Consider the following 26,665-nt stretch of genomic DNA (forward strand, 5'->3'; position numbering starts at 1 on the left):
TCTTAAAAGGCATGAGGCTGCTACCGTATTTGCACTTAATTTGCGCATCCTTTTATTGCGCAGTTTTACAAATACAGTTTGCTTCGTCTGTGGCGCTCACGCTCCTAGTACCTTAGCCTCCAAATCAAAATCTATATATATTGTTTCCACAAAGCGATAAAGAAAACCAAACAAACAGCATCGGGATCCAAATTAGCCTCCTCGTTCACTGTTGTTTCCAGGCGGAACGGTTTCGTTGCCGCACATCACCGCCGCTTAAAAAAAAATAACGTTTCCTACCCGGAAGGTTATACCGAAGCGCCAGGTGCTAAGCGGAAGTAAAAGCCGCGTGTCTTATTTTGACTTGAGAAATAAAGTTTGGCTGTTTTTTCGTGGTGTTTAATCTAGAGGCCTTTAAACAAAGGAAAGGATAAAATACGAGTCTGGTATGTCGGCTTCGCTAATAAGGAGAGGATTGGAACTCTTAAACGATGACCTTAAAGGTATTATTTTCATGATGCCAGGGTCTTGGCAGAGAGATGCATGCTTTTTGAATAGTCATATTCATAAATATGGGTCATAAATGCTTGATGTATGTTTCATGAAAGGGTTGGAGGCATACTTTAAGAAATGTTGGGCTTTAACGGTACAGACAGTTATTTTTGCCTATAAATTAATACCTGGCTAACGGCACTGAGGACTCGAATGGTAGTCCTCATCTCAAATACTGTATAATTCAGTCTATGGATTTTTTACTTTTTTCCCGTGTTTTATGTAATCTAACTAATCTGAAGTACTGTTCTTTTGAAAAGAACTCACAGATGGCCACGGTCAATTCTTTGTTTATATCATGATCTGTGCAGAGGGTGTTGCCTGCTTGCTCGGCTCCCTAGTTTCTCACCCGGAATTTGCAGAACTTGGATCTTGTTTTATTTTGGCGTGCAGTGCGAAAGCTGAGATCGGGCTTTGTGCACCTTTCAGTGTTTCAGCGCCGCCTTGGAATGGAAATCAAAACTGGATTTAAGAGGGGGAAAAAAAAACTTGGAGAAACGCATTCCGCGTCCTCGTGTTTTAAAAGACCCCCCTCGCTCACTATTACCGGTTTCGATTCAAAGTACTTTGCTCGTCGCCGGCGGGAGGGGAAAGATTTAAGCAGCCAGCAGTGCAACATACATCACATACTAAATTAAACAATATGACTAAGGCAAATATTAATACAAGCACCAAACGGACCATACAAATGATCATGAAAGTAACACTGTGCAATATTTAAGAAAGTATTAAATTACATGCGCATTTGCAGAACGGGCTCTATCCAATAGGGATCATAGGAATAAAACGATAGGCTAAATTTCCTGCTCTTTGTCTTGCACTGTGGACAGCGAAAACGTCTTCCTGAAGGCAAACGTTCAAAAGCCCGAGGAAGGACTTGAGATGGGTCTTTAGTGTTGCTGTAGGTCTTCCTCGAGGTCAGCTGCACAGAAAAGCTGTTCCAGCAGTCTTAGAGGCTCACTAATGATTTTTAGTGCCTAAGTCCATGACATTTTGAAGGTGTTTTTTTTTTTATCTTTTTGTCTGAGTGAAGTGAACCAGCACTTCAAGCCGTGAGATAAAGGAACAGAGTTATCGGGTTATTGCCTCTTTTCCCAGGTGAATCAAGCGACGGGAAGCGGAGGAGCCAAAAAAAGCCGGACGTGGCTCCGGGGACCAGCGTGATGGACCGGATCCGCTCCAACAAGCAGGGGGTCACCCGGCAGGTTAGGCGTCTGCGCGGCCAGCCAGGCCCGGGGAAGTCTCAGGCTACGGTCAAGGACAAGCGGATCAAGTCTGCTGTAGGTATGACTGTCGCCCGGCTCCTGTTCTCAAGAGCCTCTGTCAGCGTTCCGTATCTCTCGACCCGGTCCTGGTGACCCACACACCTGCTGGCTTTCATTACATCGCTGAAGCCTTACCTGAGCTAAAAAGCCAGAATATCTGCAATCTGTTTATAGTCACCAGTTTGGGATTTTATTTCAGTTCCTAAAACACAATGCTTAAAACTCCAACATGTTTAAAAGCTGGGAACAATCAGTTCACATTATAATTGTTGTAGTTGTTGTTATTATTAAGGTAACAGAGGGATCAGTTGGAACAGAAAGCAGCAGGTGTGTGTGGGAAACCGCTGTCCTAGAAGCACTGAAATAAAGGGTTTCGTTATTTGTACGATCGCTGATAGTGCCTCGGGCGCCCGTCCTGTGACGCAGTTTGCTACTATTATGAAGAATCGGCATGTTTTGTGTCTGAAATAACAGCCACAGGGTGACATGTAGAACTCATTTCGGTTTGCCCACCAGAACAGTGTCGTTCGATGCCGCTTGAGAAGAGTCACCTGCCTCTTCGATCTCTCTCTCTGACCCACGGCCGATCATGTGCAACCTTCTTGTGTTTTTCAGAGGAGTATCTGAAGAAGCAGAGCAGCAGCCATCTGAAGAGAAACCTGAAATACTTCCTGGGCAAGGGATTCAAAGCCGAGGAGAGCGTCACGGGCAAGGTGAGCTAAGGTGCTCCTTTTTCACTCCCCACCAGTGACAAGAATCTGGCTCTGCCCTGCATACATTATACTGCTCTTTAAACCAATGATATTCACTACCGGTCCTGGGGGAGGCGGGGGGGTCAGGTGTCCTGGTTTTTGTTCTGCGTTAGGCTCTCAATTACTTGATTTGAATCGGAATCACTTAAGTACTTTTTACCGTCGCTATTTCCAAGTCTGAAGAGGTGTAAACTATCACAGACCTGGCCTTCATAAAGTCACGGTGCTAGGTGGGAGCCATGACCAATTAAGCTGGATTTGGGGGGAACAGAGAATGGTTTGAGACTGATGGGTGTCACATCTTAATTGTGGCATCTTGCGTCTCAAAATACTGTTTGTTCCCCCAACTCTAACTTCTCAAAACACTGTGGGGGGAAACTGGAGGTAACCCATGTGAACACAGGGAGAACATACAAGCTCCAGGTCTGGAATTGAACCCAGGACCACAGTTAAGTTAAGTCTTAACACTTTATCTAGTGTTTAGAGAATTAAGATGGGTTTGGGAGAAGTGCCCATGACTGAGGATGAATTATACAAGTTGCTGAACCGGGGCTCTCAGGACCAATGTTTGGACACCCCCTAGTGGATAAAATGTGCAGGGCTGCGCCCGTGACCTCCTCTCTGCCTCTCTGCAGATCTTGTCACAGCACCAGGGCCGACAGGCCCGAGATCGCCCCCGCAGCCCTGCCAAGAAGAAGGAGGAGAAGAGATCGGTGTTCACTGAGGCCGAGTTCGAGCAGTTCCAGAAGGAGTATTTCGGCAGGCTGGTAGAGGAGAACGTCTGACCCTGTAGGGGGTCCCGCGGGACAGGGGTGTGCAGCTGGTTCCTCAAGCAGAGAACAGACCGAGCCCTTTCTGACATTCTTATTTGGGCACCTGATCAGCTTCTCTGAACTGTGCACACAGAAGCAATATACTGTGGATGTGATAGCGGGGGGAAAAAAGATTAACTCTTCCCATCGTTCCTCCTGTTATTATTATAAACGTCTTTGACTGGAGCAGCTTAGCGATTTCTCTTGTTCGAGGGCAGGTGGGCTTGGTGGAATAAACTGGGAAATCTGTTTTATTCCAGCCAGGGCTTGAATAAATCAAGTCCTGAATAATCAAGTGTGTTTGATTAGCAGCACCTGCCTGATAATTACCTTCTTAATTCCTATGGAAGCAGTAAGGGTGTACTTAATTGTTCCCACCTGGTTTCTGCATGTTGGCTTAGTTTTGGTTGAATAAATAATGACAAAGTGAAATCTGTTGTGTGTTATCTGAGGCTAGATTTGTCTAATTATAGAAGTTATTGAGGACCAGATTATTTATGCCCTGAAATGTAAAACCATTGAATTGGAAGAGGGTCAACTTTCTTTTTCACATGACTGTCGGTATATAAAACGTCAGACAGTGGACCTTGCATATCAGAGCTGAGTCCCCCTTTGTGAATGTATTATCTGACAAAGTGGCTGTTTTCTTGTATACTTTATTTCTCATGAGTGCTGGAGCAATAGTCAGTCCCAGTACTGGATGACCAAACAGTAAAAGGACTGTTAAGATATGCAAAAAAAAGTGCTATATGCACAGGGGCATACAACAGACCTTTTTCAGAGCCAAGCCACTTTCTTTTTAAATATTTAATATTGTACTGAAAATATTCATTTTTTTTGTAGGAATTCAAAATGTTGCAGATTAGTTTCCCTCCCCACCTTGCACATTTAAAAATATTTTGGACCTTTATTTCCCTGAGCAACTCGAGGGTAAACTACTGCCAGGAGGGATAGAGTAGCCTTATGAGAAGGAGAACTCATGAGAGCCAGTTGCTCTCAAGGATCACAATGGACTTTTAATTGCTAAAGGTCGCAGGACACCACCATTCTCCATCCAGCAGCAGGTGGGGCAGCTGTGCATGTTCTGAGACTGAGGTGAATTGTGCCTGGGGTCACAGAAGTACCCCCTAGTAGGTATCCCACCTGTCTGAAAGTGTGGCTATAACCAGTGTCAAGAGCTTGACTTCCCTTTTTTTTTTTTAAAATTAAAGGACTTCCAAGAGTGGATATTGTTTCCCTTCACTATACTAATTTCAATTGATTAGTTACATTATGCAATACTATAAAATTAAAAAGGACAGCTTAGGTGAAAAAACAGGAAAAAGTATCTTACTTTAGAAAAGTAAGTATCACTGCTCCAGTGGAGGGGTGCATAATTCCAGTCATGAACAGCCAAGCTCTCTTTGGCTATTTGCTCATTCTCTGCTCTTGAGGACAAAATTGAACAAAACACCACCACAATTTCACAGGTAACATTTATCTAAACCTAGAAATGATACTAGTGTCTGGCCAGAAAGGACTGGAACTGTCCACCACTGTGCTCCAGCTGAGCCCCTAGGGTAAAGGGTTTGTGTACATGTTCCTCTGGACTTTCCCCAACTGTCCAGGGAGATTTGAGGCATTGTCCCTTTAGTGAAAAAGCCATAAAAACCCTCCTACTCAGGCTACCACACACAAAAAAAACCCACACGCTACAGAGGAGATGGGGCCCCTTTTCTAGAAGGGGTGATTATCTGCACTGAAACATCATATTTACATGTAAAAGTAAAGAGCTTTCATCCACAATCCTCAACATGTCAAAGCTCAGTTTTGGATACCAGGCTATTAACTGGATTTCAGTCTGGAGACTGAAATCAAAAGGCAGAGTTCAAGGACAGGTTTCTAGGTGCTTGTGAGCTAGGCATCAACATTTTGCAAGAAAACGGTGCAAATTCAGAATAAAGTAAGAGGAAAGCCTTCGAGTCAAAAATAGAAGTTGCTTTATTAAATGCGACATGATCTTCTATAAAGCAAATAGAAGAAACTTTGAAAAGTGCAATTAATGAGGGATTTAACACCAAGCATTAATCGTAAATGTAATGGTTAGGTCTTGTTTTATGAAAGGGTAAAACTTTAGTTTCTGGTAATGCAGCTTTACCCAATTGAATTCTTTATATAAAAGAAAAGGAAACCAGAGCCAAAAGTGAACGCTTGAACATTTTATTTTAGATCTGAAAGCTGGCCATCTCACTGGCAGTACAGACAAAATCCCATCAAGCTCTGAGCAGGTAACATGATGGAACAGCTTTTGTGAATCAAGATTGCAAAAGTATATTGGGGGGGGAAAATCAATTCTCTTAACAGAGAATGCAATAAGAGAAACTTACCCAAACACCAACACCAGGAGAGCAGAGAAATTCGCAAAAGACAACTGGTTAAGTCAAAATGACAATGTGGGTAGAATGTCAGTTTGCACTTTCTAAAAAGGGGGCAACTACAAATGTATAGATAATCCCTGTTTGATCTGATAAAGATGTCCTCAAATCGAGGTCTCGTGAATGTATAGACCACAAAGCTGTTTCAAGTCAATCAATAAGAGAAACATCAAAATCAGTGGCAACTACTAGCAGGAATTTAGTCGGGGGGGGGGTCTTCATCCTATCAAGTGCTATATCTTGATCACTAACTTTTTAGGTTAGCTTTTCTCCATGACATGCCTTCACAAACATGTCAGGCCCCAAAAATAACCCAAAGTTTCCTAGCTTCAGTCATGGCAGAACTCAAGCCTTTTCCTCCTACATCTGCAGAAGTGGAAAAATGACAACTGCAAAAAAAAAAAAAAACCATTCATGTACATGCATATTGAACAGCCTACATGAAGGACTCGGATGTAGGAAAATAATTCGGGTGCGATGTTATTACATAGCAGTTGCTTTCATGGTAGGCATTTCCTGAATTTCATCCTAGGGATAATGTGCATGTCTCGGACATCATTGTGTTGAAGCAGCCAGCATAGATAACGCTCTGTTCCCATCCCCCACCCACTTGTGAGCAAGGGTTTGACCCGTCTCATATCAACATACCATTTGTAGACCTCTTCGGACACCGTGTGCTGCTTTAGAGCTTCCTGTACCTTCTCGGCAGTGGAGTGCCGTTCACCAAGCCCCAGAGTCTCCCCTAAACCCAGGAGCAGGTCAGCCGCTTTGGCCTTCTGCTTATTGGTGCCATCAACATAGGCTTGATAGAAGGGGACGCCAAGGTGATCCATCTCGGTCAGCCACACGGCACCGCCAAACTTCTCGATCAGTACCCGCTCCCCTTTACGGGTCAGCTTCCTGCCGAACTGGGGCTGGCCCTCTACTACCCACTCCAGGCATTCTTCTGATGGCATCATGGTGAGGGCTTGGTCCAGTGTCACTCTGGGAAAGCATTTCAGCCCGCTAAGCTTTTCAAGGAGGCTCTCGGCATGGGATAGGGTCCCAGCAGTCTTGAGAATGAGGTCCGCATGCCTTCGGAGCATGGAGCGAGTCAGGTACGCCACGTATGCTTCTGCTACTCCGATGGCTTTCTCCATGTCCCCCAGCAGTTCACACTCCACATGGTAAAACTGGTTCAGGTGAGTAGCATCAGGATCTTCTCCCCGGAAACTGGGGGACACATAATAGGTTCCTGGCAAACCTTCCTGAAAGCGGAGAAAGTATTCCAGAACAAACTGCATGGAATCTGCCAGATAGACATCTTGTCCGAGCAAGTTCACACGTACAGGCTCCGAATCGGATCCCAGGCCCATGGGAGAGGAGATTGTGTACGTTGTAATGGGGGTCAAAGCATATGCATACCTGCAGGTGTTGTGGAAGAACTCCACAGTTGCATGGTACAGTGTGTTCTGTATTTGGAAAAGGTTGCGGTACCACTGGCTTTTGATTGCCGAAATAGCATGCTCTCGGGGGTTCTCCCACGAATGAGGAGGCCCGCTTTGGGTAATCTTGGCCTGGAGGTCCTTCAAGTCCTGGGGGTTGGCAGGTGGCCCATCCACAGAAGATACATGGCCTGTGTAGATGGGGCAGAACTGTGGCTCGGGAGCCTCAGGACCTTGAGAGGGCATGATGAGAGGTACAAGCTTGGCATGGGCGTAGTCAATTTCTAACCCCTCGAAGATCAAAGCACAACTCTGGGCTCCAAGGCCCTCCTCCAGTAGCAGGGCCACCGTACGAGCAGCAAGTGCCAGCTCAATATAGTCCTTTTCATCCAGGCTGAAGAGGTCACTAGGAAGATGACGACGAGGCGCCAGCACTGTAAAACCAGGTGAGTTGGGAAAAGGGGTAAGAAAGGCCACGTGGGCGTCATCCTCCCACACTCTCCACTGCTTCTTCTCTGCACCTTGCACAATGCGCGAGAACAGATTATCATCCACGGAATTGCCAAAGAAATGATAGCTGGGGGTAAGAATGGGTGACCTCAGCTTAGCCCGGATCCTTGCCTGGACCTCCTCTAGGTCTGCATCTGTAGCTCGTGGGCCATTCTTGGAAGTGCAGTAGCCTCGATACCAGAGATGGAATTCCTTCTCTTCATGAAGATATGGCTTCCACTCTGGTTCTAACCCATGCAATGGGAGCAACTTGACATGGGCTGGTTGATCCGCCTGAGCCTCCGCAATCAGAGCACACCGGTGAACTGGCATCTGCTGGCACAGCAAACCAGCCACGGCTCGAGCCCCCAGCATCAGTGCTGTGTACTCTGGCAGAGGCAGATGAAAGATACTGGATTGCCAACTTGGGCTCTTTGAGGTCAGGACAGTGGTGCCAGGAGTCCAGGGATTAGGATGAAGGTAGGCCACCAGATCCTCCGATTCCCAGATTACATTTAAATAAATCTTCTTTGGTCTAAGCACTTCTGCACGTGTGACACCGCCTTTGACCGATCCTACAAACATTACTGCAGCATTGGTTTCAACCACTGCTTCCCCCTTGGAACTGACAGCAATGATGCCTCCGCAAGAGCCTTCCAAACTCTCACTGAGGACCTCTTTGCAGGCCTCTCTCAAACTGTATCCTTTTAGGTTGTACATGTGGGCCACTTTGCTGGCTACTGTATTCCTCAAAAATACATCACCATCTCCTGAGCAGGTCACAGCCACGTTCTCATCTGCATAAATCCCTGCACCCACCACAGCCGTGTCCCCGATCCGCCCCTTCCACTTGCCCACAAGTCCACCAGTAGAGGTAGCAGCTGCCAGTTTCCCCCAGCAGTCAAGGGCTATAGCCCCAACAGTCTGGGGATGGCTCGGTCTTGTGGTGAAGCCACTCCGTTTTGCTTGGAGCTCCATCCAGCGCAAGTCAGTATGGAAGTATTCTGAATGCACAGGCTTCTCTTTCAGAGTCTCCAAGAAGGATTCGACCCCTCCACCGGAAAGCAGGGCATGGGGGGATTTTTCCATAACCAGACGGGCAGCCTTTACTGGGTTTTTAATGGTCCGCAGACAAGCCACAGATCCCGATCGCTTTCCGCAGCCCTCAATGATGGTTGCTTCCATTTCCTGTTCACCATCCTGGTTGTATACAGAGCCCCTGCCAGCATTGAACAGGAAGCAGTCTTCAAGGGCTGCAACACAGTTCTCCACAGCATCAAGACTGCTCCCCCCAGAAGAGAGCACCTGAGCCCCAAGTGAGGCAGCAGCTCTCAAGGCAAACTCAATGACCTCCACCACCTCCTGCTTCAACATCATCTCCTCACCAGCTCCTCCATGAATGATCAGGGTACAATTTTGAACTAATTTTGGAGTTGTCCCACTTGGATATACTTCTTCAATCAGACTCTGGCCTGGAAGATTAAAATTCTGATTTATATCGCCCCCTTTTTTCTTATCTTCAGAAGAGTCTCCTCTTTCCATCTTCTGGAAGGACCCCAGCAGGCTTTCAACAGCACCCATCTGCCCCGCGATGGCATATCTCAGAGCCAGACCCTTCACCAGCATAAGTGCTTCTTTCAGGTTCTTCTGAAGGGTTTCCAGACGTTCAACAAATGTTCCTTTCCCTGAAAGCACCATCCGAACCCGATCTCTCCTTCCCATGTATGAGACTGCAAGCTGATCTGTAGCATAGACATTGCCCACCCCGCATTCCACCCCAACCACAAGGTCTTTACCAGTGAGGTAGACTGAAGGACAGCCAAAGGGTTTGAAGAACTGCCCAAGGGGGCTGCCCTGAGGAAGAGAATTGCGGAGGATGGCCAAATGTGGACCAATGCCTTGGCCACTCTTGGTGGCCTTGATGAGCTCTTTGTGCTGCTTGAAAGCCTGGTGAAAGAGGCTATAGAGCTCTTCAGGACTGTACTGGACACTAGAAAGTAAAGCCTTCACCAGCGCGCTGGACTGCTTTGTCAGGGTGTATGTGGGGTCACATCGGCCATGCTTGTAGTGGCGCATATGGGTTGGCGTGACCAAAAGAAAAGCATCCTCTCCACAGGTCTGCTTAAGTGCCAGCTGCAGGGAGAAGTTGACCCAAGCGTCATATACTCCTCTTTGCCCCCGCAAGGTCGAGAACACATCTGGATAGGAGGAGATCTCAAAGGTGACGATCTTGTGGACAGGTTCTGGTGACAAGGATGATGGGATATCTGGATGGCATTTGTCTTGTAGGGAGAAAATCAGGGGCTTCACTGGAGGGGTCTCGGGTGTCCCCGACTGCAGGTCTAGTCCATCTAATTTAAGTGCTTCAGAAAGGTGCCACACACCCTCTGCCACTATTCCTGCCACCATGCCATCCACAGCACTGTGCTCAAACACCATGCCCGCTGTGCCATCCTTAAAGACCACCACGTTGACCACCTAGGCCCAGGGGAAAGGAAGAACAGATCACTACAAAAGGGCCTTACAGAATAAAGATTTGTTCTATTAAGTCAATACCTGTATAAAGTTAAATTCAACACCTTTCTTGCTCGGGATGATAGTAGCAATCATTTGTCAAATGATACCTCCAAGCACAGAATGTTCTTAAAAGCAAAAATAAACCACTAAAACTTAGTTCTGCTGGCCATACCTTGTCATAATATCTGAAGTAGTGCCCGCCCTCGCTGCCCTTCCCCAGCTTCAAAGCGTTCAGCGCATCTGCTGGATCGGGTGGAGGGTGGCCATCTTCCAGCACCAGAGCGACCACCGCACTCTCCAGGACCTCCATCACCTCTGCCACCGCACTCCCGCCTTGCTCCAGCAGGGTGCGCCTCAGGGCGTACCACACCCGCCGCTGCAGGCCAGAGAAGCTGCAGATGGGAACCTGTGTGCTCCTGTCCAGATCTGCATGGCGGAGCACCTCAGACACCTGCCTGTGGATTTCTGGGAGAGGTAGGGGAGAGAGGGAGCCCCCCTCTACCGAGCGGGACAGGATATTCACGGGGAAGACAGCTCCCGCGTGGAACAGTACAGCATGAAGGCTTTGTGGGTACACCTAGAGGAACGACAGCATAGAAGATGGAAAAATCAGGAGCTTGGAAAGTAACACTCTGGTTAATGCAATTTGAAAATCAACTTTCTGTTATGGTCAGACTCTCTCTACTAAGTAGGTTTGATATCAGGAATGCCTTTATTAAATGCACATTTGAAGGTTGTGCAACCTTACAGCTCTTTAAACCAAGCAGTTCACTATTCATGTCCTGGATTTGAACCTACAGCCTCCAGGTTTCAGGGTTATGAAAGTACTAAGGGGCTAGTACCAAGAGCCCCGTCTCAACACTAGGTTTAATGGAGCAACTTTATTCCTCCCCCCACGTTTTATTGTTCAAACTCCAAACAGGAAAATAGTGTAAACCACGCCAGACAAGGAATCCACTACAAAAGACCAAATCCAATGTTGTATAAAATCTAGCCAGCATCAAGTTCTTATTTAAATGAAAAGGAACACCCTTAACTCCTCCCCATCTTTGTTCAGTAGGAGTTAATTATGGACAAAAATCAGAAACAAGAACAATACAAATAAAAACGCTTTGCCTAACCTTGATCTCATCTCGGGTTTCTCCAGGCAAGCGGCTGGCAGAGAAGGCCTCCGACTGCTGGGTGCGCTCGGTCAGGGCACCTCCTTCGACCAGCCAAGGTTCGCTCCGCAGTTTGGCCACTGCCCACAGCAGGGCAGCCGCCCTGTCCACCTGAACCCGATCACGCCGCTCAGGGCGCTGCTGGGCAGCGGAGGAGGACAGTAGCGCAGGGATAGCAGTTGAAGTGGGCAGGGGATCTGGGAGGGAGAGGAGGTAGCTCTTGAACTGCTCCGTCACCCAGTTCTCCTTGCCCGCCACTTGGGTAGCAAAACGGGAATGAATATCCTGCAGTAAGCCCTCCTGCTCCTTGAGGGCGCTGCAGTACTGCAGGTACAGCTCAGGTTCCAGGGTTAGCTGCAGCACACGACTGGCTTCCTTCAGGGTGCACTCCAGATCAGGAACAGGGAAGTTAAACAGTGCCATCCTGTGGACAGGAGGACCCAGCAGTGTTAGATATTGTACACTGAGGCAGTAAAACCAGATTGTAAACTCATGAGAAGTAGCTTATCAAGAGAACAGTCCATTCAGGAGTTATCAATACTCTAGAAGAGTAATTGCACAGGAAAAAGAACCAGTGCTGTGCAGAAGTAATCAAACCTTCTCACATTTTGTTGCATTAATGCTTTCAGTTTGACACCAACTGCTACCTTCCAGTATCTTGTTTGCACAATGTACTACACACAAACAATTGTGCTTGCAGTCTCCCCCAAAGGAGACTCTATAAATGCAAAAACATTCTAATCCTGAGCCCATATATACCCCATCTGTGAGGCTCCTTAGTCAGGTAGTGAACTGCAAGGACACAGGACTTCTGATGCTACGCAAACTTGAGCAATTACGTGCTGCAAGTTGAGACTCATTTCAAAAGTGTTCAATGTTCAAGAAGGTGGACTTGTGAAGCTGCACTTTTAAGCGTACAAAGAAAAAAAACATTCAATAAGCTCAGCTCACGTGACTGGGCAAAGCAATCCTACTGCCAATATGGTTCACTTCTCATTCAATTAATTGGATAAAATGTTACAACTAATAAAGTCCCAATTATCCCATGTGCCAATTGTGCACTGTGTGAAAGACCCCCCCATAAGGTCTCTCCTCCCTCTCAGGGTCTCATGGCAGTATGCTGCATTGTCACAAGATGCTTTTCCTCAGCACCAAAAGCAGATCATACAAGACGGGTATGCCAATTCCTTGAATTCATGAAAGGTACTTCTAATCCTAAAGTATAGGACACCCATTCATCCATCAATGAAGAACTGCCTCATAGCCCCTATGTCAGTTGACCAGCAGCACAGATCAGGGGAGGATTGAGGACCTACTTCACCCAAGTTCCAACAGCTAGATGGGCCAAATCCAGAACTGAATTTGGCAAGGAAACCACCTAAATTAAATGAGTGGAGTTAACATTTCACCTCATTCCCAGGGGAGGGACAAACATTGACAACAGGTGGTACAACAATTATCGAAGAGCAGAACTTCAAAAGCCTTCAGATTTCAGAAGGCAAGAAGTTCAACAGCCCACAGCGTTGATGCTCTCAGGGACACTAAGGAATCTGGATTTATGAAGCCGCTCTTTATAAGCAAGAGGAATGCTAAAAAAAAAATCTATTTAAATGAAGAATATCGTGAGAACGCGTCTAAGGTGGATTCAAGCTTTGAATGAATTTTACGCCGCTTTAAAAAAAAAAAGGACTTTGATCTGATCAGTTCCCCAATCGGAAGGTGAATGATACCGCAAGACACCGAGCTGGAAAATATTCTAGCTCATACAAAAATGCGCACTCCTGCACTGTTCGTTTTATATATAGTTTACTAAATCTACCCGATTATAGTTCCATCTGCGTGATGGAACAAGTGAATGTTACAGTTACAAGGAACAGAACACACTAACATCCAACACAGAGCTCACCTAGTGCTTAAAAAAAAGCAAAACATCAGCACATGAAAGTTCTGCCCTTAATTAAAAGGGAATAGCTGCTAAAGTTGGAGTTTGTGACTCCACAGGTTAGTTAGCTCCTGGTACTACCACGGAATTAGCAGGTATTTTAGCGGATAATAATAGGCATTGTGCTCGCCTCCTGATTTCCATAAGAAAAGCGCGACCAAGCCCACCGATCTTGTAAAGTTTCATACCTTGCAGCGCTGCCGGGCGAACCTCACTCGGCAACCCTCTCAAAATTGTCCCGCGACTCCGCACAAACTCAGCTTCGGGTCTTTATAAGGGCTGCGGCCCGAACCAAAGCGATAGGTAGGGGGGAGAGGGGTGTCATGACTCTGGAAATGTAAGTCGGTTAACACATCTCAATGTGTGTTATCTAAAGGTGTGTTTGTTCCGAAATTATCTATTATGTATGTAAGTGGGTGTGGCGTTTTCTCTGTGAAAAATCCGTAAAATATATAGATATATAGCATCGTTGTGGATCCATATCCCCGCTGTGAGGGATAGGTTAGTATCGCCCACACGGGGGGTTGGAGAAATTAAACCCCAAGATTGTTTTTTTTTGGGGGGGGGAGAGAGGATTTATTGTCTCCAAGTGATATTTGATTTGCCAAAGAGCTTTTCATTCTCCATCCAGCATCAAGTAGTTCAGTTCTCAGTGCGCATGTTCTCACTGAGACTGAAGTACATTGTACCTTATATTGTCTCAGAAGCACCCCCAGGCCAATAGAAATAAACGTTCCGTTTCACTGCTGAAGGGGACAAACGTACGGGTCTTACTGTGCTGAGTACTATGAGTCTAAAAAATGCCTTACTCCTCCACTGGATGCCAGTACTTCTGTAGGTGCTGGGGGAATTTGCACACGTGAATCCTGAAGATATGAATAGTCATCATCTTTCAGTGCTGAATCATTTACACTACATTGGCTCTGAGCCATAGGCCAGAAGCGATATCACTCTGCAACTCACAAGTGGCAGCCCACTGAACCTCAGCAGGTGTGAGCCTGGTCAGTACCTGGATAGGAGACCTCCTGGGAAAGCTGAGGCTGCTGCTGGAAGAGGTGTTAGTGGGGCCAGTAGGGGGCGCTCACCCCGCAGTCTGCATAGGTCCTAATGCCACAGTATAGTGACGGGGACATTATACTGTAAAAAGGCATCATTCTGCAGATGAAATGTAAAACCGAGGTCCTCACTCTCTGTGGTCATTAAAAATCCCACGGTGTTTCTCGAAAACAGTAGGTGTTACCCCAGTGTCCTGGATAAATTTCCCCCAGGCCATTACCAGTCATGGCTTCCTAATAATCCCCATCTCTGAACTGGCTTCATCACTCTGCTCTCCTCCCCACTGATAGCTGGTGTGTGGGGAGCGGACTGATGCACTATGGCTGCCGTCACATCATCCAGGTGGGGCTGCACACTGGTGGTGGAGGGGAGTCCCCATTACCTGTAAAGCACTTTGAGTGGAGTTTCCAGAAAAGCGCTGTATAAGTGTAAGCAATTATTCATTATTATTATCATTTAGAGATTCCAATTTGGAAAGGGTTATGATCTTATTTGGGAAAGCTATTAACTATTGCTGGTAATGTGATTTTGTCATATGAATGAGTCAAAGAAAAACAGACAGCAAATTAAACCACAAGGCAAATGTTTGAATGTTTTATTGAAGATAAGAAAGTGGGTAGTACAGGCCAAATAAAATCTCTACCTAGCTCAAGCCCTGAGCAGGTGATGTAAATATATGTAAAAAAAGGGAAACCATGAGATTTAACACAAACTGTGAAGCAAGGTATCAGCAAAACAAATTTCAATGCAGCTGTTCACTAGAAGGACCACAACAAAGCTTGAGTGAAACGTTGAGCCTTTGTCGTCAGAGAAAGTTGTGCTTTTTTATACATCTGCTCAAAGATCTTTCACAAGACTTGTTAAGTCAGGTTTATTTGTACTCAGGAAAACAGAAGGAGAAAAGAGAATTTAAGATTCTATTTAAATATCTCATAATTTCACAATTTTGGGGGGGGGGGGGGGAGTATTGAACGGAGGAGTTCATGGTAAGTATTTCTTGGATTTCATCCTGGGGATAATGTGCATGTCTCGGACATCATTGTGTTGAAGCAGCCAGCATAGATAACGCTCTGTTCCCATCCCCCACCCACTTGTGAGCAAGGGTTTGACCCGTCTCATATCAACATACCATTTGTAGACCTCTTCGGACACCGTGTGCTGCTTTAGAGCTTCCTGTACCTTCTCGGCAGTGGCGTGCCGTTCACCAAGCCCCAGAGTCTCCCCTAAACCCAGGAGCAGGTCAGCCGCTTTGGCCTTCTGCTTATTGGTGCCATCAACATAGGCTTGATAGAAGGGGACGCCAAGGTGATCCATCTCGGTCAGCCACACGGCACCGCCAAACTTCTCGATCAGTACCCGCTCCCCTTTACGGGTCAGCTTCCTGCCGAACTGGGGCTGGCCCTCTACTACCCACTCCAGGCATTCTTCTGATGGCATCATGGTGAGGGCTTGGTCCAGTGTCACTCTGGGAAAGCATTTCAGCCCGCTAAGCTTTTCAAGGAGGCTCTCGGCATGGGATAGGGTCCCAGCAGTCTTGAGAATGAGGTCCGCATGCCTTCGGAGCATGGAGCGAGTCAGGTACGCCACGTATGCTTCTGCTACTCCGATGGCTTTCTCCATGTCCCCCAGCAGTTCACACTCCACATGGTAAAACTGGTTCAGGTGAGTAGCATCAGGATCTTCTCCCCGGAAACTGGGGGACACATAATAGGTTCCTGGCAAACCTTCCTGAAAGCGGAGAAAGTATTCCAGAACAAACTGCATGGAATCTGCCAGATAGACATCTTGTCCGAGCAAGTTCACACGTACAGGCTCCGAATCGGATCCCAGGCCCATGGGAGAGGAGATTGTGTCCGTTGTAATGGGAGTCAAAGCATATGCATACCTGCAGGTGTTGTGGAAGAACTCCACAGTTGCATGGTACAGTGTGTTCTGTATTTGGAAAAGGTTGCGGTACCACTGGCTTTTGATTGCCGAAATGGCATGCTCTCGGGGGTTCTCCCATGAACGAGGAGGCCCGCTTTGGGTAATCTTGGCCTGGAGGTCCTTCAAGTCCTGGGGGTTGGCAGGTGGCCCATCCACAGAAGATACATGGCCTGTGTAGATGGGGCAGAACTGTGGCTCGGGAGCCTCAGGACCTTGAGAGGGCATGATGAGAGGTACAAGCTTGGCATGGGCGTAGTCAATTTCTAACCCCTCGAAGATCAAAGCACAACTCTGGGCTCCAAGGCCCTCCTCCAGTAGCAGGGCCACCGTACGAGCAGCAAGTGCCAGCTCAATATAGTCCTTTTCATCCAGGCTGAAGAGGTCACTAGGAAGACGACGACGAGGCGCCAGCACTGTAAAACCAGGCGAGTTGGGAAAAGGGGTAAGAAAGGCCACGTGGGCGTCATCCTCCCACACTCTCCATTGCTTCTTCTCTGCACCTTGCACAATGCGCGAGAACAGATTATCATCTGCGGAATCGCCAAAGAAATGATAGCTGGGGGTAAGAATGGGTGACCTCAGCTTAGCCCGGATCCTTGCCTGGACCTCCTCTAGGTCTGCATCTGTAGCTCGTGGGCCATTCTTGGAAGTGCAGTAGCCTCGATACCGGAGATGGAACTCCTTCTCTTCATGAAGATATGGCTTCCACTCTGGTTCTAACCCATGCAATGGGAGCAACTTGACATGGGCTGGTTGATCCGCCTGAGCCTCCGCAATCAGAGCACACCGGTGAACTGGCATCTGCTGGCACAGCAAACCAGCCACGGCTCGAGCCCCCAGCATCAGTGCTGTGTACTCTGGCAGAGGCAGATGAAAGATACTGGATTGCCAACTTGGGCTCTTTGAGGTCAGGACAGTGGTGCCAGGAGTCCAGGGATTAGGATGAAGGTAGGCCACCAGATCCTCCGATTCCCAGATTACATTTAAATAAATCTTCTTTGGTCTAAGCACTTCTGCACGTGTGACACCGCCTTTGACCGATCCTACAAACATTACTGCAGCATTGGTTTCAACCACTGCTTCCCCCTTGGAACTGACAGCAATGATGCCTCCGCAAGAGCCTTCCAAACTCTCACTGAGGACCTCTTTGCAGGCCTCTCTCAAACTGTATCCTTTTAGGTTGTACATGTGGGCCACTTTGCTGGCTACCGTATTCCTCAAAAATACGTCACCATCTCCTGAGCAGGTCACAGCCACGTTCTCATCTGCATAAATCCCTGCACCCACCACAGCCGTGTCCCCGATCCGTCCCTTCCACTTGCCCACAAGTCCACCAGTAGAGGTAGCAGCTGCCAGTTTCCCCCAGCAGTCAAGGGCTATAGCCCCAACAGTCTGGGGGTGGCTAGGTCTTGTGGTGAGGCCACTCCGTTTTGCTTGGAGCTCCATCCAGCGCAAGTCAGTATGGAAGTATTCTGAATGCACAGGCTTCTCTTTCAGAGTCTCCAAGAAGGATTCGACCCCTCCACCGGAAAGCAGGGCATGGGGGGATTTTTCCATAACCAGACGGGCAGCTTTTACTGGGTTTTTAATGGTCCGCAGACAAGCCACAGATCCCGATCGCTTTCCGCAGCCCTCAATGATGGTTGCTTCCATTTCCTGTTCACCATCCTGGTTGTATACAGAGCCCTTGCCAGCATTGAACAGGAAGCAGTCTTCAAGGGCTGCAACACATTTCTCCACAGCGTCAAGACTGCTCCCCCCAGAAGAGAGCACCTGAGCCCCAAGTGAGGCAGCAGCTCTCAAGGCAAACTCAATGACCTCTACCACCTCCTGCTTCAACATCATCTCCTCACCAGCTCCTCCATGAATGATCAGAGAAAAATCCGGGACCAGTTTTGGAGTTACGGCAGTTGGACATATTTCCTCAGTTAGACTCTGGCCTGCAAGATTCAATTTCTGATTGATTTCTTCATCTTTTTTCTCAGCTCCTAAACACTCTTCTCTTTCTGTCTTCCGGAAGGACCCCAGCAGGCTTTCAACAGCACCCATCTGCCCCGCGATGGCATATCTCAGAGCCAGACCCTTCACCAGCGTAAGTGCTTCTTTCAGGTTCTTCCCAAGGCTTTCCAGACGTTCAACGAAGGTTCCTTTCCCTGAAAGCACCATCCGAACCCGATCTCTCCTTCCAATGTATGAGACTGCAAGCTGATCTGTAGCATAGACATTGCCCACCCCGCATTCCACCCCAACCACAAGGTCTTTACCAGTGAGGTAGACTGAAGGACAGCCAAAGGGTTTGAGGAACTGCTCGAGTTGGCTGCCCTGAGGAAGAGAATTGCGGAGGATGGCCAAATGTGGACCAATGCCTTGGCCACTCTTGGTGGCCTTGATGAGCTCTTTGTGCTGCTTGAAAGCCTGGTGAAAGAGGCTAAAGAGCTCTTCAGGAGTGTGCTGAGCACTGGAAAGTAAAGCCTTCACCAGCGCGCTGGACTGCTTTGTCAGGGTGTATGTGGGGTCACATCGGCCATGCTTGTAGTGGCGCATATGGGTTGGCGTGACCAAAAGAAAAGCATCCTCTCCACAGGTCTGCTTAAGTGCCAGCTGCAGGGAGAAGTTGACCCAAGCGTCATATACTCCTCTTTGCCCCCGCAAGGTCGAGAACACATCTGGATAGGAGGAGATCTCAAAGGTGACGATCTTGTGGACAGGTTCTGGTGACAAGGATGATGGGATATCTGGATGGCATTCGTCTTGTAGGGAGAAAATCAGGGGCTTCACTGGAGGGGTCTCGGGTGTCCCCAACTGCAGGTCTAGTCCATCTAATTTAAGTGCTTCAGAAAGGTGCCACACACCCTCTGCCACTATTCCTGCCACCATGCCATCCACAGCACTGTGCTCAAACACCATGCCCGCTGTGCCATCCTTAAAGACCACCACGTTGACCACCTAGGCCCAGAGGAGATGAAGAAAGTTTCATTGGAAAAGGAGAGTTATAAAACACATGCCTTTAAAATATCTTATTCTGGTCTATGAAGTCTATGTATATAATAGTTTTTATATAAAAAAACTTTAAATGGTTCATGTGAGCCGGCTGAGGTCCCTGCAACCCGCAGGGAGGGCGATGACGTCACTGTGCCCAAACTAGCTCCGCTACAATTACATTATGTAAAATTTCAGCTCAAATATCTTTGACACTGCCCCTTTGCAGAGAATGTTTTTCCATCAAATGATGTTGATCTGATCATGAACAACTTTAGAGCTCTGAGAACTAACTGTGTTCAACAGAATTTTATAATAAACAACATTATTTTAAGGTGCTCTTATTCTTTAATTTGTTTCCTCCTGGCCATACCTTGTCATAATATCTGAAGTAGTGCCCACCCTCGCTGCCCTTCCCCAGCTTCAGAGCGTTCAGCGCATCTGCTGGATCGGGTGGAGGGTGGCCGTCTTCCAGCACCAGAGCGACCACCGCACTCTCCAGGACCTCCATCACCTGCGCCGCCGCACTCCCGCCTTGCTCCAGCAGGGTGCGCCTCAGGGCGTACCACACCCGCCGCTGCAGGCCAGAGAAGCTGCAGATGGGAACCTGTGTGCTCCTGTCCAGATCTGCATGGCGGAGCACCTCAGACACCTGCCTGTGGATTTCTGGGAGAGGCAGGGGAGAGAGGGAGCCCCCCTCTACCGAGCGGGACAGGATATTCACGGGGAAGACAGCTCCCGCGTGGAACAGTACAGCATGAAGGCTTTGTGGGTACACCTAGAGGAACGACAGCATAGAAGATGGAAAATGGAAAATCAGGAGCTTGGAAAGTGAGGTTCTAGGTTAAACAGGCTTTTTTATGAAGGTTCAAAGGGAAATATATTTCACTTATAGCCAGACTATCCTGTCTACCAAGCAAGTCTGACACTAGGAATGCCTTTAATTAATTGTATGCCTTTCAAGGTGTCTATAGAGGTGAAATGCATATATTTGTGATATGCTCTTTGCAATTTAAGCTCAACAGCCTTTCCCAAATGTTAACACCGTTTTTGCCCGATTTGCATAAATTAGAGCATTTTAAGTATTTTGGGGGAGACTCAAAATATGTTTGGAATTTTCTAAGGAGAGACTACTATGAGAGCATACAGTACATGAACTGTAGATGGTGCCCCAAAAACCCACTTTTGAATTGTTACTATTACATGGTATTTTGTGAACGTATCCAATCTAAAACTGTAAATGAACTGAAGCTAAAAACACTTTGCCGAACCTTGATCTCGTCTCGGGTTTCTCCAGGCAAGCGGCTGGCAGAGAAGACCTCCGACTGCTGGGTGCGCTCGGTCAGGGCACCTCCTTCGACCAGCCAAGGTTCGCTCCGCAGTTTGGCCACTGCCCACAGCAGGGCAGCCGCCCTGTCCACCTGAACCTGATTGCGCCGCTCGGGGCGCTGCTGGGCAGCAGAGGAGGACAGTAGTGCAGGGATAGCAGTTGAAGTGGGCAGGGGATCTGGGAGGGAGAGGAGACGGGTCTTGAACTGCTCCGTCACCCAGTTCTCCTTGCCCGCCACTTGGGTAGTAAAACGGGAATGAATATCCTGCAGTAAGCCCTCCTCCTCCTTGAGGGCGCTGCAGTACTGCAGGTACAGCTCAGGTTTCAGGGTTAGCTGCAGCACACGACTGGCTTCCTTCAGGCTGCGCTCCAGATCAGGAACAGGGAAGCTGAGCAGTGCCATCCTGTGGACAGGAGGACCCAGCGGTGTTAGATATTGTACACTGAGGCAGCAAAACTAGATTGTAAACTCATGGAAAGCGGTTTAATGGGAGAGCAGTCCATTCAGGATAAATACACACGTAAACAAAAATACTGTGCCTTACAAAAATATTCAGGCACTTTTCATTTTGTTGTTTTAAAGCTTTCAGACATAACTTTGAAGTAGCTGTTAATTTGTTGTATAAACAATGTACTGCACACATTCAAAGCCAAACTTGAAGTAGATGTTAATTTGTTGTACAAGCAATGTACAGCAAAAACCAAAAAACGTCCTTGCACGGTTTTCCTTTTAAAGGAAAAGTCATGTCTGCATGGGTATGCTCCTCTTTTGCCCATGAACCCCTCTAATGAGTCCAAAATAAACACCTGTCTATGAGGCTCCTTGGTCAGGTAGTGAATATCAAGGATCGAAGAATTCTGGCACTGCACACATTTAAGAAATGATGTAAAATACCTACGGGAAAAAACCTACATCAATCTTGAAAGTGTATAAAGTTAAAAATGTGAAGGCAGTATGCAGCATCATGTAAGTTAATTCATTTCTGACACAATGAATTAACTCTGGGAGCTCACATGATTCTGTCAGAAGCACTCGGATTGTGCTGCCCCTGGTTAACGTCTCATTCAATCAATTAATTGCCAACTAAAAAGGCCATATAAATGTAACAGTGTCTCGAGGGTGGGATAATTGTGGTGCAATGTGTGGAATGCCCCAAGAGCTTCCTGTTAGCTTTCCTGCCTCTCTTGCTCACTATGACAATATTACTTCTCTCAGGTCTCAGTTTTGTATGCTTCATGCCCAGTCGCAAGGTGCTTTTCCTCCACATGACCAAAGGGCCATGACACACACTGTACAAAGTCTGTTACAACCAGAACGTCCAAATCCGGAGTGAAATTTAGCCAATTCAATGGGCTGAAATCGAATTTCACATCTTATAAAGGGTAGATCAGGGAAGAAATCCTTATTCCCACCATTACTTCGTTCATTCCGTCACTTTTCTCGGTGGTGCCCCTGCACACAGAAAAGTGCTGAAACACAATTTGTTTTTTGGAATGAAGACAACAAAATGTCGTGGCACACAGTGCAAAGTTACACAACATTGTATTGCTCTACCATGAACAAAATCCATTTGTCCGTTTTCTTACTGGTTCTTTCAAGTCAGGGTCGTGGGGGAGAGCCTGAGTCTATCCCAGCAAGCTACAGGCGTAAGGCGGGGTACACCCTGGATGGGACGCCAGTCCATCACGGCACTTGTTTGTATACATTTATACCGAAGCAATCTGAGGAGGTGTGGCACAGTATACAGGCGTGTTGTAGAGCCCCAGGCAGGGTTTGGGTCATTTGTGAGTCCAGATCCATTAACGCAACCCCATACAGCTGTCCTCTTCCAGCTACCCATCCGTTAGGAGATCATGGATTCAGCAGTATGGGGGGGGGGGGGGGCTGAATCTCTGAATCACTCGTGGGGAAAGAGAAGGAGCAGTGGGGTCTTTTTTTAATCAACCTATGTGTCTGCTTCTTGACGCGTTTTGTGAAATTCGGCCCTTATTAAATTCTAATAAATTATCCTTTTTTTTTATTCCCATGTCCCAAACTAAAGCAGAAGTAAGGCAGCCAAAGAATAAACTTTCCAGTCTGATTTTATTCCTCTTTCGAAATGACTTGTTGTCCGAGTCACGCAGAAGTGCCGAACTAAAGAAACTCCCTTCGAAATGATGTCATACTACGGAGCCCGGGAGGAGCCATCAGTAGGGGGGGAAAAAACGGGAACGATTTATAATTTGTGCGCACGAAATAGCAAAATCGTTCTATTGTTATCTTTAATTCATGCGCACGAAATAACGTTTTCTGACTCTTTCCTTCGCGAGGACTGGTGTGGCACTAGCACTGAAAGAGAGGTGCAGTCCTGACTAGCAGTTCAAGAGTACAGTAGCTACAATGCCCTAATAACTCCTCCCCAAACCAAAATAAAACTTAATCAGTTCATCTCTATCCATTATCCTAATCGACAGCAGTGTCAGATAGTTAGGCTTTATTGTACTAATATAAAGACACAGTAACGTGTTAACTAGTTCAAGTTCAAGTTTATTGTCATTATACTCATATACATGGTATTAGTATAACGAAATGCTATTTAGCTAGCTCTCGGACATAAGTAGTACAAAGAGAAAAAAAAAACAACAACAACAACAACAATACAATTGTGTAGCAAAAGAAAGACAGAGACAACAGGCAGTGTGCAAAAAACAACAACAGACGATGTGCAAAAAAACAACAACAGGCAATGTGCAAAAAACAACAACAGGCAATGTGCAAAACAACAAAAAGGTAACAGGTTATGTGCAGAAATATGCATCAACAGAATAAAATAAAGGGATAGAAATTATGGGGAGTGAGCTTTTGACATGTATGGTAGAGGTAGATTTTCAATGTGTGTTTGGGTTTTTGGTAAGAAAGAAAGGAAGAAGGCAGTGTTTGATAGCATTGCTGTTAGGAGCCGGGGATAATGCTGGCGTTTTAGAAACTTTAGAAACAGAGAAAACGAAGGAAAGAGAAAACGTTATTTTGTGCGCACGAATTGTAAACCGTTCCCTCGATATAACTTTGACTCCAGGAAGATTTGTCAAATTCTGATCAAACCCGTCCCCTTTCTCTGGTAATAATGAACATAGGGTTACTTTTAAATGTCAGATATTGTGTACATTTCCCGGTCGCCAGTTTTTACAATACTCCATCCATCGTATTAAGCACTTCACCCAATTCAGGGTGGCGGGGGGAGCAGGAGTCTATCCCAGGAAGCAATGGGCACAGGGCAGGGTACACCCTGGACGGGACGCCAGTTCATCACGGGGCACACACAGGCACAGGCACTGACGCACACACTCACATCAGGACCAATTCTCCCAGAAGGCAAATAACCTACCAGTCTTTAGGGAGGAAACTGGAGCACCCTGAGGAAAGCGTGACCGTGAACAACATACGATTCACGCAGGGAACACCCCGGGCCAATTGCAACAAAGCAACGAACAGAAAGCAGCGTACTAACAGGAATTCAAGCCGTGGTTTGTGCGTAGCTTCGTGCGCTACCTCAAGACCCGTTATATCGAACTTGGCCTCTGAAATTAGTCCGCAGCACCATGTTTAACCTGTTCTCAATCGCCACAAACCCACGTCGCAGCTGCTGCCTTCTAGACGTTACTAAAGTAGGTGACTAACTTAAAGCGCGTCTTCATATGGACTTATTACTTGTTCATATGGACTTACTTGTTCCTTTGCAGCCTATGCATGCTGCCCATCTTCATATGGACTTGGCGTCTTCAGCGTACTAGGCGGGACACTGGCTCACTTGAGAACTTTCCCGAATATCCCGAAAATAATATCGTCACTTCCTAATGAATTTACGCATCCATCGCTTGGGAAATCATGGTAATATCTAACTTAAAATTGATTTCCAGACACGCCACATTTATTCATAATGAAGTTTGTAAATATGTTTACTAATAAAAGTGTCATTTATTCATAATGAAGTTAAATCTCTGCTAGTAGCTATATTACAGCTAATGCATGTAGTGTCTTTAGTAAAAAAAAAAAAACGTAGAGCCTTTAGTATGCGATAGTGAATTTTAATGATATCTTGAGAACTGAAGGGAACTGAGATTAATTAAATACCCATTTAAATAGCGTCGAAGTCCTAATGTGTTCTGTCATATCCGGGCGTCAATTGAATAGTTCTGTTCTGTCATCCAGGGGGAAACGGGGACATTGAGGAATTGGGGGTGCAGAGAATAAGTTGTGTAGGCAAATGTGAGGGTACGTTAAAGAAAAAAAAAACTAGATGAAGTTCAACAAATGTCGCCGTTGAAAGTGCATGAGATTCAAATGTGGCCAATACAGAAAACCGAAATAGCGATGTGTTCTCTTTCTTCGTCTACAGGATCTCCGTGTGAATCTGTATCATTTTATCAATGGAATTAAAAGCCGCTATAATATGATACCTGTTCAAATCCAAGCCCCCACCTAGTGTACTAGTTTGTTTTGTAACACTAATGCAATCGAGTAGTAGTTGTGTACCCTCATCTGGTACTTTTTGTTTTTTAGCAGAAATGCAGTTCTTAAATTAAAAACGAACAACGGTATATACTGGTCTATAAATAGTACAGTATGACGTGAAGCGGCAGCGGCAAGGGCGCATACCCACGCGAACCCCGGAGCGCTACAATATGTTTTTTTTTATTCTGCCCTGCAATAGGCTGGCGTCAAGTCCGGGGTGTATCCCGCCTTGCGTCTGTTGCTTGCCGGGATAGACTCCGGCTCCCCCGAGAACTGGATAAAGCGGTTAGAAAACTGATGTTTTTTTTTTATTTGTACAAATACTAGATAGAAATATTATTCTGGAGAGGACGTTATGAGATGAAGGACGTCAGGCTTACGTCGTTTGCTACTGCCTTTGGCTAACTTGAGCGTGTTGGTCAACTGTCTGATCCTTCTCAGAGATCAAATCAGACTGTAAATTATTCCGTGGCCGCAGGTACCGACAGAACCTAAAACACACGGACACAGAAACAGCCTGATTTTATATTGAAATCAACGTGCCAAAAAACAAAAAGTCGGTGCAAAACCTTTTCAACTGTAATTGTCGATTTTAGTTAAATACTTTATTAACAGTCACCTCCGCTCAGTCATCTAACCTTAGAGCAATAACATTGTGCGTGTAACACGATCCCATTAAAAATAGCAATAAAAAACTCGAAAGGTTTTATTTATTTCATCATTCATAGACCATTGTTTCAGGACCTGCAGCTTTTTCCCCTAAGAGGAATGGTTTCTGACAGAGCCTTCTGCTGTACCTTACCTGTATATCAAAAACAGCAATTTGTATTTTTAAAAAAAATTCCTTATAATCTGCATCATCTCACAATGCCTTAATATTTCTAGGTCTATACTACTACAGGAGAAAGGTAAATTACTCACCTCGCTTTAATGTTAAGAAGCCCTCTCTCAGATTGTTAGAGTTCTTTGATTGCAGAGGCAGTACGAATGCCACAAAATCTGGACTAGAAAACTGGATTTTAATGTCTGCCTGGTGATTTGAATTAAGCAATCAAATTCAGAGTCCCCTGCACAGTGCTTCACTGTCCGTGAAAGGCGGGTTACTCGTCTTGTACTGCATGGCGGGCTACAGGTCAAATAGTTCAATGGCTGACAACTTTCAGGGGCGGGGAGAGGGTGGGTGTCAAAAACTCACACATCAGCACCCTTTTTCAGGAATAAGGTAGAAGATACAAGTTTGCAGCAATAGCAAAACAGAGATGGTACTAATTCTCCCAAAAGCAGACTCCATCCCACATCCGTATATATAGCGAATGGAGGTAAAATGATTAAAAAAACACCCAAATGAGAAGGATAAGATTATTGGATCAATTTGCTGCTAGCTCTCAAAAGATCTGGATAGGCTAACTTGAAACGGTGGTGATATTCTTACATAAAATAAACCGGTAACTGACGTGAGGTGGTGAAAATGACTGTCAGGACACAGTTATATCAAAGATCTCCAATTTTATTTACCCTAGCTGTTGTAGAGGCCTCTTAACTGTTTTCATCCACCGGGCTTAATTTGGAGAGATTG

The 26,665-nt window shown here is 46.4% G+C and overlaps 3 protein-coding genes across 6 annotated transcripts; 1 reads left to right on the forward strand and 2 right to left on the reverse strand.

Moving 5' to 3' along the window:
- Nucleotides 1-284: 284 nt before the first annotated feature.
- Nucleotides 285-4,583, forward strand: rps19bp1 (ribosomal protein S19 binding protein 1). The gene is made up of 4 exons (XM_088931274.1): nt 285-482; nt 1,630-1,815; nt 2,412-2,509; nt 3,184-4,583. Exons 1-4 carry the CDS (start codon nt 428-430, stop codon nt 3,331-3,333), a joined length of 489 nt encoding a protein of 162 aa, XP_088787400.1. The 5' UTR covers nt 285-427; the 3' UTR covers nt 3,334-4,583.
- Nucleotides 4,584-6,158: 1,575 nt separating this feature from the next.
- On the reverse strand, nt 6,159-11,787 carry LOC148821668 (uncharacterized). 3 transcript variants are annotated; one of them, XM_088931272.1, is made up of 4 exons: nt 11,326-11,787; nt 10,377-10,781; nt 9,190-10,165; nt 6,159-9,138 (listed from the first exon to the last, which is right to left on the reverse strand). In XM_088931272.1, exons 1-4 carry the CDS (start codon nt 11,785-11,787, stop codon nt 6,275-6,277), a joined length of 4,707 nt encoding a protein of 1,568 aa, XP_088787398.1. In that variant the 3' UTR covers nt 6,159-6,274. The 3 variants fall into 3 exon arrangements, with proteins under 3 accessions (XP_088787398.1, XP_088787399.1, XP_088787397.1); XM_088931273.1 differs by having other exon boundaries at nt 6,159-9,098; nt 9,177-10,165; XM_088931271.1 differs by having other exon boundaries at nt 6,159-10,165.
- Nucleotides 11,788-15,314: 3,527 nt separating this feature from the next.
- LOC148821669 (uncharacterized) lies at nt 15,315-26,183 on the reverse strand. 2 transcript variants are annotated; one of them, XM_088929883.1, is made up of 4 exons: nt 26,011-26,183; nt 20,539-21,001; nt 19,641-20,045; nt 15,315-19,234 (listed from the first exon to the last, which is right to left on the reverse strand). In XM_088929883.1, the coding sequence occupies exons 2-4, from the start codon at nt 20,998-21,000 to the stop codon at nt 15,344-15,346; spliced, it is 4,758 nt and encodes a 1,585-aa protein (XP_088786009.1). In that variant the 5' UTR covers nt 21,001; nt 26,011-26,183; the 3' UTR covers nt 15,315-15,343. The 2 variants fall into 2 exon arrangements, with proteins under 2 accessions (XP_088786009.1, XP_088786010.1); XM_088929884.1 differs by lacking the exon at nt 26,011-26,183 and adding an exon at nt 25,470-25,525.
- Between the last annotated feature and the right edge of the window lie 482 nt (nt 26,184-26,665).

This window comes from Atractosteus spatula, chromosome 13, assembly GCF_055471065.1.
Source record: "Atractosteus spatula isolate fAtrSpa1 chromosome 13, fAtrSpa1.hap1, whole genome shotgun sequence".
In the NCBI taxonomy this organism is placed as follows: domain Eukaryota; kingdom Metazoa; phylum Chordata; class Actinopteri; order Semionotiformes; family Lepisosteidae; genus Atractosteus; species Atractosteus spatula.

Excerpts from the sequence above, each read along its gene's own strand:
- rps19bp1 (XM_088931274.1), top strand. The coding sequence starts at position 428 with ATGTCGGCTTCGCTAATAAGGAGAGGATTGGAACTCTTAAACGATGAC. Across the intron at positions 483-1,629 it reads CTTAAACGATGACCTTAAAG|GTGAATCAAGCGACGGGAAG; the intron begins GTATTATTTTCA and ends CTCTTTTCCCAG. Across the intron at positions 1,816-2,411 it reads GCGGATCAAGTCTGCTGTAG|AGGAGTATCTGAAGAAGCAG; the intron begins GTATGACTGTCG and ends TGTGTTTTTCAG.
- LOC148821668 (XM_088931271.1), bottom strand. The coding sequence starts at position 11,787 with ATGGCACTGTTTAACTTCCCTGTTCCTGATCTGGAGTGCACCCTGAAG. Across the intron at positions 10,782-11,325 it reads AAACCCGAGATGAGATCAAG|GTGTACCCACAAAGCCTTCA; the intron begins GTTAGGCAAAGC and ends TCGTTCCTCTAG. Across the intron at positions 10,166-10,376 it reads ACTTCAGATATTATGACAAG|GTGGTCAACGTGGTGGTCTT; the intron begins GTATGGCCAGCA and ends CCCTGGGCCTAG.
- LOC148821669 (XM_088929883.1), bottom strand. The coding sequence starts at position 21,000 with ATGGCACTGCTCAGCTTCCCTGTTCCTGATCTGGAGCGCAGCCTGAAG. Across the intron at positions 20,046-20,538 it reads AAACCCGAGACGAGATCAAG|GTGTACCCACAAAGCCTTCA; the intron begins GTTCGGCAAAGT and ends TCGTTCCTCTAG. Across the intron at positions 19,235-19,640 it reads ACTTCAGATATTATGACAAG|GTGGTCAACGTGGTGGTCTT; the intron begins GTATGGCCAGGA and ends CTCTGGGCCTAG.